Source organism: Electrona antarctica (genome assembly GCF_951216825.1).
Source record: "Electrona antarctica genome assembly, chromosome: 4".
NCBI classification, from domain to species: domain Eukaryota; kingdom Metazoa; phylum Chordata; class Actinopteri; order Myctophiformes; family Myctophidae; genus Electrona; species Electrona antarctica.
In genome coordinates this window covers 42,854,903-42,868,302 of record NC_136809.1, presented here as the reverse complement: position 1 = coordinate 42,868,302, position 13,400 = coordinate 42,854,903, and the positions used below count along the sequence as shown (strand labels likewise).

General features: G+C 44.6%; 1 protein-coding gene across 1 annotated transcript in view; it reads right to left on the bottom strand.

The window, feature by feature from the left end:
* tenm3 (teneurin transmembrane protein 3) overlaps positions 1 to 13,400 on the bottom strand; it is a 411,418-nt gene that overhangs the window by 77,625 nt on the left and 320,393 nt on the right. The window contains exons 23-25 of the mRNA XM_079498542.1: positions 8,410 to 8,541; positions 7,419 to 7,554; positions 1,071 to 1,214 (exon numbers count right to left, since the gene is read on the bottom strand). Coding sequence (XP_079354668.1) covers positions 1,071 to 1,214; positions 7,419 to 7,554; positions 8,410 to 8,541 — 412 coding nt within the window. The remainder of the gene's footprint in view (positions 1 to 1,070; positions 1,215 to 7,418; positions 7,555 to 8,409; positions 8,542 to 13,400) is intronic.

Sequence of the window (13,400 nt, the reverse complement as noted above, 5' to 3'; positions counted from 1 at the left end):
ACAGCAGCTACGTGAAGGATGTAGCCTATACAGCAGCTACGTGAAGGATGTAGCCTATACAGCAGCTAGGTGAAGGATGTGGCCTATACAGCAATGTGAAGGATGTAGCCTATACAGCAGCTACGTGAAGGATGTAGCCTATACAGCAGCTACATGAAGGAAGTAGGCCTATACAGCAGCTATGTGAAGGATGTAGCCTATACAGCAGCTACGTGAAGGATGTGGCCTATACAGCAGCTATACGTGAAGGATGTAGCCTATACAGCAGCTATGTGAAGGATGTAGCCTATACAGCTATGAAGGATGTAGCCTATATACAGCAGCTATGTGAAGGATGTAGCCTATACAGCAGCTACGTGAAGGATGTAGCCTATACAGTGAGACAAGCCATCTTCCCACATATCCTGCAGGCTACTCATCATCAGGCTGCTCAAAGGTTGAACAACATGTCACAAAATGACATCATTCATCAATTCATTGCAACGTTAGAGTTGATGTAAAAGCCACTGACTTTGGAACTGATGTGGATATAATATCCTACTGTACAAGCACAACAGTGTTCATTTCGTGGACTAAAACTATGACGAAAAATGTTGGCCGACTACCACTGACGAAAACGAAATAAAAACAAAGACTATATTGACAATTTTGTCAACAAACAAAAACTAGACTAAAGTGAGATCTAGAACTAAAAGAAGTAATTTTATGTTTGGCTCTGGTGTTGTGCTCTGAGTGAAAATAGTAGATCTACAAGTTTTTATTTTCAGCATAAAACAATGGACAGATACAGTGTTTGAAAGAAGGACTGCACACAGACAGGTGTAGCACACATAGCTCTGAACATGCACGTGACCGACGTGTATTCAATTATGGAAGATTAATTCAACATCCGGCAGGAATAATAATAATACAATCTTGTCGTGTTAGCTGGCCATGGAAAATGCCTATAGTGGAAACTCCAGTACGTACAGTAAGTGCGTGTGCGTTTGTGCGTGTGTTTGTGTGTGTGTGTGTGTGTGTGTGTGTGTGTGTGTGTGCGTGCACTTGTGCGTGCGTGCCACATGTGGTACCGTTCTGGACGTCCAGGATGTGGTGTTTGTCCAGGGTCCATCCTCCCATGTTGGACGCGTCCAGCTCATATCCCTGCAGGATGGATGTCCTCTTCTCCCACAGGATCAGGTCCAGACACGACTCGTACTCAAAGCCCACAGACACTGAAACACACGGTGGAAACATATAAGCAACTTAAAACTATGACGATAAATGTCCTTCGACTGCCTTATTTCCCCTGACGAAAACGAAGTAAAATCGAAATAAATACTAAGCTATGGTGTCTAAAACTATGATTAAATATAGTATTCGTCAACAAATAAAAACTAGACTAAAGTGTTGGGGAGGGACTATAGTGGAGAAGAGGAGAACCAGTAGAACTAAAGGACTAAAGTGATGGGGAGGGACTATAGTGGAGAAGAGGAGAACCAGTAGAACCAAATGACTAAAGTGTTGGGGAGGGACTATAGTGGAGAAGAGGAGAACCAGTAGAACTAAAGGACTAAAGTGTTGGGGAGGGACTATAGTGGAGAAGAGGAGAACCAGTAGAACCAAATGACTAAAGTGTTGGGGAGGGACTATAGTGGAGAAGAGGAGAACCAGTAGAACTAAAGGACTAAAGTGTTGGGGAGGGTCTATAGTGGAGAAGAGGAGAACCAATAGAACTAAAGGACTAAAGTGATGGGGAGGGACTATAGTGGAGAAGAGGAGAACCAGTAGAACTAAAGGACTAAAGTGTTGGGGAGGGACTATAGTGGAGAAGAGGAGAACCAGTAGAACTAAAGGACTAAAGTGTTGGGGAGGGACTATAGTGGAGAAGAGGAGAACCAGTAGAACTAAAGGACTAAAGTGTTGGGGAGGGACTATAGTGGAGAAGAGGAGAACCAGTAGAACTAAAGGACTAAAGTGTTGGGGAGGGACTATAGTGGAGAAGAGGAGAACCAGTAGAACTAAAGGACTAAAGTGTTGGGGAGGGACTATAGTGGAGAAGAGGAGAACCAGTAGAACTAAAGGACTAAAGTGTTGGGGAGGGACTATAGTGGAGAAGAGGAGAACCAGTAGAACTAAAGGACTAAAGTGTTGGGGAGGGACTATAGTGGAGAAGAGGAGAACCAGTAGAACTAAAGGACAAGTCATTTTATGGTTGTGTGCAAGTGTCACACTCAATAGATGATCTACAAGCTCAAATCAAAATCTAATAAAATGTTGCCCAACACTATTTGAAATATTTATTTAATGTCCACATGAACAAAAGTACAAGTACACATTGTGAAAAAAAAAAATATATTATTCCGGTGCAGTCGGACAATACGAAGAGTTACAAGTTGCCCAGAGGCTATAGGGCAGTCTAACTGTGTTACACACTGTATGGACAACATACTTGTCAGACACAGCAGACATCAATCATGGATAAAGGAAACAACACATTGTGTGTGTGTGTGTGTGTGTGTGTGTGTGTGTGTGTGTGTGTGTGTGTGTGTGTGTGTGTGTGTGTGTGTGTGTGTGTGTGTGTGTGTGTGTGTGTGTGTGTGTGTGTGAGTGTGTGTGCAACATTTTAATAACCCCTTTGACTCATTGCCGTGTGTATAGAGGCCACCCGCAATTGTCCCCCCCACCACTACTAACACATACTAAACAAGCACCCACATAAACACTTGTACACGCACACTGACACATAAACACACACACGCAAGCACACGCACACGCACACGCACACACACACACACACACACACACACACACACTAAAAGACATGCAGCTGAGCTCGATCGTCTTTCAACTTGTCTTTTACAGCAGGCCTGGTACCGTGCGTGCGTGCGTGCGTGCGTGCGTGCGTGCGTGCGTGCGTGCGTGCGTGCGTGCGTGCGTGCGTGCGAAGCCACAGCAGCTGTGTGTATTAAATTTAGACAAGAAAGCCACAGTGATCTTCATTTTGGAGTGTGAGAGCGACAGAGAGAGAGAGAGAGAGAGAGAGAGAGAGAGAGAGAGAGAGAGAGAGAGAGAGAGAGAGAGACAGAGAGAGAGAGAGCGACAGAGAGAGAGAGAGAGAGAGAGAGAGAGAGACAGAGAGACAGACAGACAGACAGACAGACATACAGACAGACAGACAGACAGACAGACAGACAGACAGACAGACAGACAGACAGACAGACAGACAGACAGACAGACAGACAGACAGACAGACAGACAGACAGACAGACAGACAGACAGACAGACAGACAGACAGACAGACAGACAGACAGACAGACAGACAGACAGACAGACAGACAGACAGACAGACAGACAGACAGACAGACAGACAGACAGACAGACAGACAGACAGAGGGAGAAAAGGGGGAGAGAAGGCGGCAAGAAAAACAAACTAAACGTCAGTCCCTGTGTCCGCATGCGCGCACATGTGCATGTGTGCGTGCGTGTGTCCATGTGTATGCGTGTGTGTGTGCACGTGCGTGTGTGGTGTTGGGTGTTCAGTAATTACACGCAGAGAGGAGGAGGGCAGAGGAAGCATCATGTCAGCAGAAAACGGCAGAAAAAGGGCTGAGCAGAGCAGAGTACAATGTAGTATGTATACAATAGAATAGAATAGAATAGAATAGAATAGAATAGAATAGAATAGAATAGAATAGAATAGAATAGAATAGAATAGAGCACACTGGCTGTTTTGTTACACTGAGCAGTGAGCACTGTGTGGTGTGTGCTGCTGCTGCTGCTGCTCAACAAGTTGGTCCAACAACACCCGGCCAGAACACAGCTGTTCAGTCCCTGCAAACCGCCTGTCAGGTGGAAACCTCATAATATGAATCCTGTCAGTGTTGGACATATTATGTCCAACACTGACAGGATTCAAAAAGTATAGCAAACAAAGTAGCAGATCTACAAGCTTTAAACGCGGCGCGAAACAAGCTTGTAGATCTGCTACTTTTGATGCTTTCATGTGTGGAAATGCAGTTTGATAAAGTATATATAGGGCCTTAATATACGGCCGGTATAGAGCGGCCGTATGGGAACCGCGAGATTCCCCGTTTTCGATCCCGGGCTCCCCCAGAGTTAGTGTCGAAGTGACATTGAAGACTCAATGTGCATGTTGGTGCCTTGCATGGTTTCCTCCGCCATCGGTATATGAATGCGTGTGAATGGGTGAATGTAATGCACAATCTATTTAAAGCGATTTGGATAGAAGCGCTATGAATGCACAATTTTCCATTTACGGGGAAAAAAGTTCGTTAAAGTTAAAATATGGAGATAAGCGGTTTCTTGCCAAACAGCAACAAAATGGTATGCTCTGACACTGACATTAAGCCCTGGTCTTTTACAGTTTAACCACAGGGCTGTTCTTGCCAGTCTGTGTTGAAAATAACCGTCAGTTTTCAGATCCCCCTAGCCTCCTGCCAACTGCTCTGTCCTTAAAGGACCATGCCAGGGTCACTACATGTCAGTGTCCATCGTCAACATGCACTCAGAGCGGCAGGAGTGACTTAGTTTCTTGTATTTCCTCATTTCAAGGACAAACGTTTTGGCTATCCAGCCTTTGTCAGTGTGTGCAACCCATCACTTATTGAAGTGTCATCGTAGAGGAGTCGTGCAGTGTGGGAACAAAAAGTTTACCCGCTGTCAACATGAGCCACAACAACTAAGACATTGAAGGCATTTTGGGAAAAGTGGTCGAGGTTTGTATTGAATGAAATGGGTGTCCTATTTGATAAAGAGCTGGAGAGACAGGGAGAATACTGGATAACTTTACCAACTCCCCCCTGCAGAAAATAGAGACATCTGTCTTCATTGCCTAGACCTAGCACTCATTCTCATGGGTAAAATGTTCTATATCCCAGTACCACTGTGTAACTGTTGGTGGTTTATCCATAATCCAATTGAAAAGGATACATTTTCGGGCCAGAACTAATCATTTTTGAAGAAGCATAACATTTGATGGGTTCAGTTCAGGGACATGTTCCGGTCTGGAAGGCTAAGCCGAAAGAGACCTGGTTTCTTTTCAATTTTACATTTTAAAATTAGATTTATCTCTTTGGAAATACGTGGAGGACCAGAATTTTGAGATTGCCGAACAGTCCCAAAAGCAGTGTATATAGGCTTCTTTGTACGTGTCTTTACATTTTGAGCATAATGGAGATCTTAATCTCTATTCTATTCTATTAATCAATTAATAATCAATTGGAAAGAACAGTGAGCTAAATTGCTGAGAAACCCCTGTTACTGAACAAACACTCTATAGCAATGATTACTATCACAAGCTATTGGTTGACAAGTAGTACTGCCTGAAGCTCACAAAAGTGTGATATTTGGCCTCTATACTGTACCTCCACTGGCCAAGACATTTGGTCTACCGCACGGGAGAGACCCGTGGGTTTGATTCCGGGGTAGGGAGGGACTTACGGAAACTTACGCTCAGATTCATTGCTGACACACGTGTGTCTGTGTGTGTGTGCCTGCATGCATGCACACTGCACGCACACACACACACACACACACACACACACACACACACACACACACACACACACACACACACACACACACACACACACACACACACACACACACACACACACACACACACACACACACACACACACACACACACACACACACACACACACACACACACACACACACACACACACACACACATACACGTCCGTTCCCGGCTCTGACGGGGTGATTATTTGTCTTGGGGATCAGCTCAGGCTTTGAGCTGAAGCAGACAGATGTAACATGTGCCGTGTTTGGACGTCGGGCCGCGGAGGAATGCGGAGCGTAGATACGCTCCGTTGCCTCCCCTGGCACGGACCACCGCCCCCTCTATGTTCTCTATTTCTAGAATGAAAAATACACATGTGTCACTCAGCGCTTAACCGCTGCACGGCTCTCAGCTGCTGCTCACATGGGGACCCGGTGAGGAGAGAGACTGCATTGACCATGGAGTCAGCAGAGACCAAGACCAACACAATACCTTCCTCTGTTAGACACTTACATTATACTCAAAAATAGAGAAAATACATGAAAATAACCTAAATAGCTGGAAGGAGCCTATTACCTTTAGCCAAAAGTACCCTATTAGCCAAAAGGACCCTATACCTTTGGCCGAAAGGACATGTTACATCTAGCCAAAAGGACAAGATAGAAGAAATAGTCAATCTGTAACCTCAAGCTGCTCAAGGTTGTAGAATTCTTTTCTCACTTTTTCTTTTTAACAAGAATTTAGCCAAAAGGTCGCCAGGGCCTACGGCTATTAAGCACTGTTCAAATAGCCAAGATGGCCGAAATAGCTGACCTGTAAGACTCATGCACAAGCTGCAGATGAGCTTTCTCTCTTTTTCTTTAGACATTTTCCTTTCTTTTTTTCCTATAAAGACATGGCCAACATAGGGGATGCCAGGTTGGAATCAAGTGGCCAACGTCAGTGTTTTAATTCCCATCAGAGCCTCTGCTCTTCAAGCATTCGCTCCATTCTCTCCATCATCATCCAGTCATTTGTTTGTGGCTCATTAACTCAGATCTACAGTATTAACAGCTTCCAGCCTCTGCTGCCTGCCAAGAAGAAATACTGTAATCCCCAACAGTAAACACTTGGCTAGTGTTAAAAAAAGAAAAGTTCTCGCCAAAAGAAGCCCCGGCATCAGTGAAGCGCTACGCTATAGGAAACACGCCAAAAGCCCCCCCCTCTCTCTCTCTCTCTCTCTCTCTCTCTCTCTCTCTCTGTCTCTCTCTCTCTCTCTCTCTAAAGCTGCTGTTCAGTTTCAGCCTGAGATCAAAGGTGGATTGATTCACACCAAGGCTAATAAAACACATTTTCGGGGGATATTCAAAGTGGCTAAGTATGAACTGTCAACATGAGAACCAAGCTAAAAAGGCAAACAAACAAACAAACAAACAAACACAAATAATAATATAAATGCACCATGTCTCCGTGTGTACGTACGTGTTTAATTCACATAACTCGAACCGTTTGCCCCACCGATTTCAACAACTTTCAACAACAATTTGAACAACTTCAACAACTGATTTCAACACACACGTTCCACTCCACCACAGGGAGTGCATTGCCCAAGTGCATTGCCCATTGTCAAGGCCGTCGCATCGCCGGTTGTCCAGAAGCAGCACAAAAGCCCCTGGCACCGCTCTAGTAGCCTATAACAATGGTGACAGTAAATGCTCAGTAAATCTACCCCCACTTGTGGTCACATGTGATTCAAAAGGTGATAAATGGAATAGGACGTCAATGGAAACAAGTCCCCAGGACTTAGTTTTAGCCTTTATGTCTTACTGAACCTGCTGTTTATACATTTTCTGACTAATAAAGTGTTCAATCAATCAATCAATCATACAAAGAGAAGCTACAGTTAACTCACCGACAGCCTCTGACAGGCCATAGACTCGCTGGCTGTAGGCGTCCGTCTTGTCCCAGATGAAGGTGTACGACAGGTTAGGCTGGGCGGGGAACCACTTCTGGAACAGACGGCCCACTACCGCCACCATCAGGTGAACCTGTGCAGCACACACCAATCCTCCATTAAAAATGCCCCTTATTTACATTAAATTCATTAAAATATAATGATAGATAATACAGGATTTTTAATCACACAGGGATCTGATACAGATCATATCTGTTATCTGAAAGGTTATCGGTGTATTAATAATATCCCTCACATTCTAATGTGCTAAGGCAGCGGTTCTCAATGTGAGGTCCGCGGACTCCCATGGGTCGTTGAGAGGGTGGAAAACCAAAAATAAAGGGACCCATAAAAGTGTTTGGGAACCAGTGTGTTTGGGTACCTTCATGAGGTTGAAGGGGTTGGTGGACTGTGTGGTGACAGGTACTATCATGAGGTTGAAGGGGTGGGTGGACTGTGTGGTGACAGTGTGTACCTTCATGAGGTTGAAGGGGTTGGTGGACTGTGTGGTGACAGGTACTATCCTGAGGTTGAAGGGGTGGGTGGACTGTGTGGTGACAGGTACTATCATGAGGTTGAAGGGGTGGGTGGACTGTGTGGTGACAGTGTGTACCTTCATGAGGTTGAAGGGGATGGTGGACTGTGACACTGTGGTGACAGGTACCTTCATGAGGTTGAAGGGGATGGTGGACTGTGTGGTGACAGTGTGTACCTTCATGAGGTTAAAGGGGTTGGTGGACTGTGTGGTGACAGGTACTATCATGAGGTTGAAGGGGTGGGTGGACTGTGTGGTGACAGTGTGTACCTTCATGAGGTTAAAGGGGATGGTGGACTGTGTGGTGCCAGTGTGTACCTTCATGAGGTTAAAGGGGATGTTGGACTGTGTGGTGACAGTGTGTACCTGCATGAGGTTGAAGGGGATGGTGGACTGTGTGGTGACAGTGTGTACCTTCATGAGGTTGAAGGGGATGGTGGACTGCGTCATGGTGACTTTGAGGACAGGCTTGTATCCCGCCGCTCTGGAGCTGAGGTAGATGAGGTTCAGGTCACTTCCTGGTATGGATGTCTCCTCCTGCAGCACCTGCATGGGAGACACAACGACTCGAGTCATGACACTGATGGACAAATGGATAGGAAGTGTCGCAAGTGTACAGTAGACAAACGTGAAACAAATTGGAAATCGCTTCAAGTCAACTATGAAGAAGGTGGGGAATGGCCTGAGCTGACTGCACAACACATAATCACCACCTGTTCCCTGTACAGACCACCTTATGTCACCACCTGTCCCCTGTACAGACCACCTTCACAACACATAATCACCACCTGTCCCCTGCACATACCACCTTAACAACACATAATCACCACCTGTCCCCTGCACAGACCACCTTAACAACACATAATCACCACCTGTCCCCTGCACAGACCACCTTAACAACACATAATCACCACCTGTCCCATGTACATACCACCTTAACAACACATAATCACCACCTGTCCCATGTACAGACCACCTTCACAACACATAATCACCACCTGTCCCCTGCACATACCACCTTAACACAGCCGACGCGAATCGCGTATCAATACGTTATCAATTAATCAAACGTCGGGTGCGAATCACGTATCAATACGTTTCAATCACTTTTTTATAGCATACTTTCATTCATCTTTTTACCCACCCGGACAATGAAGAACCATCACCCTATCATTGCTGCTTAGTCCCGCTCACGTGATCAGAAAAAAAACCAAAAAAAAAAAAAAAACCCTCCCCTCCTGAAAACAGGAGGTCGGGCCGCTTTACGTGTAGAAGCCAATGTAAAATGGATGCGCCCATGCCGATCTAGCCGGTGTGTGAAAAGAATCAAATTTCACCTAACCTCGCCTCACCAGGCTTTCCTCCACCTATTGGCTTTCACACAACACATAATACTCGATTCCCCCCTCCCCTCCTGTTTCTCCAGAAGGAGGATCTTGCGAGATGGCTCTCGGAAAAAAACATGAACGGAACGCTGCCTATTCCTAAACACATATGCACCGGATCCGATCGGCATTGCATTGCATACCGTCTGCAACACACATGGACAGATGCATGTTTCCTTCTTCATACTGTAGCGACCAAACGATCCCCGAGCCTACAATACTACGAACTAACTACAGTATCGAGGGGCCGCCACGACAACAGACAGTCTACCGTTGGTGGATCACGTATCGCCATGCAGAGCCGTCATAATCGGAGATCACTCGGACGTGTGATTGTAACGCTTTTTTATTCATTATAATTGTAGTGATAAGACCGCAATGAACGCATCGGGGACGTAATCGACCCGGGTGTAATGTATAACGAACTTTTCCGCGTCCTAAACCGTGGTGTTGTGATCCGAAGCTTTTTTTTCTCCATCGCCCCCAACCTGCATGCCCAGGCATGTTCCTTCAGCTGATGATGACAACGCGTCTCACCGTTATACTATAGTTCTGAACCGAACGGTGGAATGGGACTTTTTATAGCCGTACGGATCAAGACCTTTGCTGCCCAATGTGCCCATGAACCCCCCCCCCCCCCCAATGTTTTGCGATCAAGACAATGAGGCAATCATCATCTAAAGAAAGCAGAGTTATGAAGGTTTATAGTCAACATTGACAGGCAGATATAACAATAAACACAATAAATATGCTATACATCCTATACACCGAATGAAAGCCCTGAATGTGTACTTTTACGAGGAAAAGAGTAAACATTGATCCCATGTACAGTTTGTCATAAATTGGTTACATTGCACATTGCGCCCACCAGATATAACTGCAGAGAAGACATGGACCCGAACTCAATATTCACAAAATAAGGCCTATAGCGACATATAAATACTATATACCGTATGAAACAGAAGACTCTCTGCTTTCATAAGAAAAAAATCACACCCGTGTGAACTGAGTGGTGTAAGGTTTTATATAGCATGATCAGCTGTGGTCTGACGTAATGTCTGACGTAATGAAATAAGGTAAGGTATTATGTAGCCTGATCAGCTCTGATCTGACGTAATGAAATCACACCCGGATGTGATTTCACAACTGGCTTTTTCTGTGCAGAGAAAATGACCATGGTTGCTACGGTCATCCAGTTCACCTGGGTGTGATTTAATTACGTCAGAAATTATTTTGAACATAGCAACCATGCTCATTTTTTTCTGCACACAAAAGCCAGTTGTAGGAGTGGTTTACACCACTCAAAAACTTCTACTGTAGTAATAATAAAAATCACACCCATGTGAAGTGAGTGGTGCAACTCTGTCCCATATTCTGTTCTCTGCTTATTCAATACAGCTCGCTATATACGGACTGAGGCAGAAAGTCATGTAAACCTTTTATTTACAGTTTGGTCTGTAAACTTCTACTGTAATAATAAAAATCACACCCCTGTGAAGTGAGCGTTGCAACTGTTCTGTACTTATTCACTACAGCTCGCTATATACGGACTGAGACAGAAAGTCATGTAAACCTTTTATTTACGGTTTGGTCTGTAAACTTCTACTGTAATAATAAAAATCACACCCCTGTGAAGTGAGCGGTGCAACTGTTCTCTACAGTTGCACCCAACTGTAGAGAACAGTTGCACCGCTCACTTCACAGGGGTGTGATTTTTATTATTACTACAGTAGAAGTTTTTTTCTTATGAAAGCAGAGAGTCTTCTGTTTCATACGGTATATAGTATTTATATGTCGCTATAGGCCTTATTTTGTGAATATTGAGGAGTTCACGTCCATGTCTTCTCTGAAGTTATCTGGTGGGCACAAGCTGCATTCAATAACCAATTACTGTCTAACTGTACATGGGATCAATGTTTACTCTTTTCCTCGTAAAAGTACACATTCAGGGCTTTCATTCGGTGTATAGGATGTATAGGATATTTATTGGGTTCAATTTTATATCTGCCTGTCAATGTCTCTGACTTTAAACCATCCATAACTCTGCTCGCTGTTCAAGATAACCACTTCCAGGCAAATGCAGGTGTTGCAAAAAGGTCAATATCTCCAGAATGGAACATGGTAAAATCAAAATGTATTTTTTAAATTGAAGTGGACAAGTTCAGCTTTCTTTTGATGTATGCGTGTGATTCTCGCTATAAGAGAACATTTTGCTGTGGGCCCCCGAACAAGGCCTTTGTGCAATGTTAAACGGTAGCAACATCCAAATAGGCCTGTTGAGATCTTGTAGCAATCAAAGTGTTAACAACACATAATCACCACCTGTCCCATGTACAGACCACCTTCACAACACATAATCACCACCTGTCCCCTGCACAGACCACCTTATGTCACCACCTGTCCCCCGTACAGACCACCTTCAGAACACATTCAGGGGCTGCCTTCACGAGGACGTCGCGGGCTGTTCCCCGCCTAAGTTTTGTGAACGATATAAAACTTTACTGCGTCTACATTGCGGTTATGTTAATTATGTACGACGTCCACTCGAGACCGGTAAACTGCTTCGTTTTCAAGATAAAGATGCAGTACACATGGCTGGCCTGTAGATGGCCACAAAAAAAAGCTTATTCTAAAGGCTATATGAAAGCGTTGGTATTTCACACAGGTGTTGCCAAATAACTAATTATCTTGATCAGATGCGCATATGCGTCATATCAATTTAATGAGCAGAGCAGTGCTGCTTCTCTCTCTGAGTCTGCACACACTGACTGACCAGCTAAAGTGTATGCCTACTAAACCATAATATATGACAAACCTTGGATTAATTCTTCTGAAAACAGCAGCAAGCACAAAGTAAGTGTGAGAGAGAGAGAGAGAGAGAGAGAGAGAGAGTGTGAGAGAGAGAGAGAGCGAGAGAGAGCGCGCCCCTTCTATTTTTTAACACGCAGCATCTCTCTCTCTCTCTCTCTCTCTCTGTGACTGTGACTGCGACGCGGTCAATAATATATAGCATAAATAATAGGCCAAATATAACACTTTCCCTCTATCTGTGATCAGCTCCTCACACACAACTCCTCTCTCGTGCATGCCTGCTCAATCTCAACAACGGTTTGCATGCGTGCGGGCTGCAGATCGGCTATTTTTGGAGAAGAGATTTATAGACATTATGTGCAAATATAAAATAGCTGTGATACTTATATGTAAGTGGTTATGGTGAAATAAACCATTAACACTGGTTAGTTTGGAGGGGCGAGGGGACTATGACATCACCGTTTCAGCAAATTAGGCGGCATTCGCTGTACACACGGAGACGTGAAAGTCGCGTCTCCAAACTTTCCCACTCTGGAAGGTAGTTTCAAAATTAGCCGTTAAAGTCCCCCAAAACGCCGTCTCCGTGTGACAAAAAGGGTAGATCGGCTAATTACTTGCCCCAGAAACACCGAATACGTCCTCGTCTGTACAGGCCCACAGTAACCACCACCTGTCCCCCGCACAGACCACCTTCAGAACACATACAGTAATCACCACCTGTCCCCTGCACAGACCACCTTATGTCACCACCTGTCCCCCGTACAGACCACCTTCAGAACACATACAGTAACCACCACCTGTCCCCTGTACAGACCACCTTCAGAACACATACAGTAATCACCACCTGTCCCCTGTACAGACCACCTTCAGAACACATACAGTAATCACCACCTGTCCCCTGTACAGACCACCTTCAGAGGCCTTCTTATATGAGTGGGACCAGGGACAAGGGTGTGGCTACATGACACAGAGTTGTACATTTAACGATGATACACGAAAGAAGAAGAAAAGGAAATTGTTTGTTGTTTTAAATGGGAGAAGAAAAGGAAATAGTTTATTTTTTTTAATGGGATTTTCCCATGTTTTTCCTCATTTTTTTTAAATGTTGAAGAATCCATTCAATATTACAACAATGTTTTGAGGCTATGTCCACCGATGATGCACAGATTATGCGACAGACGAATAATTACACAGATTACAAGGTGTACT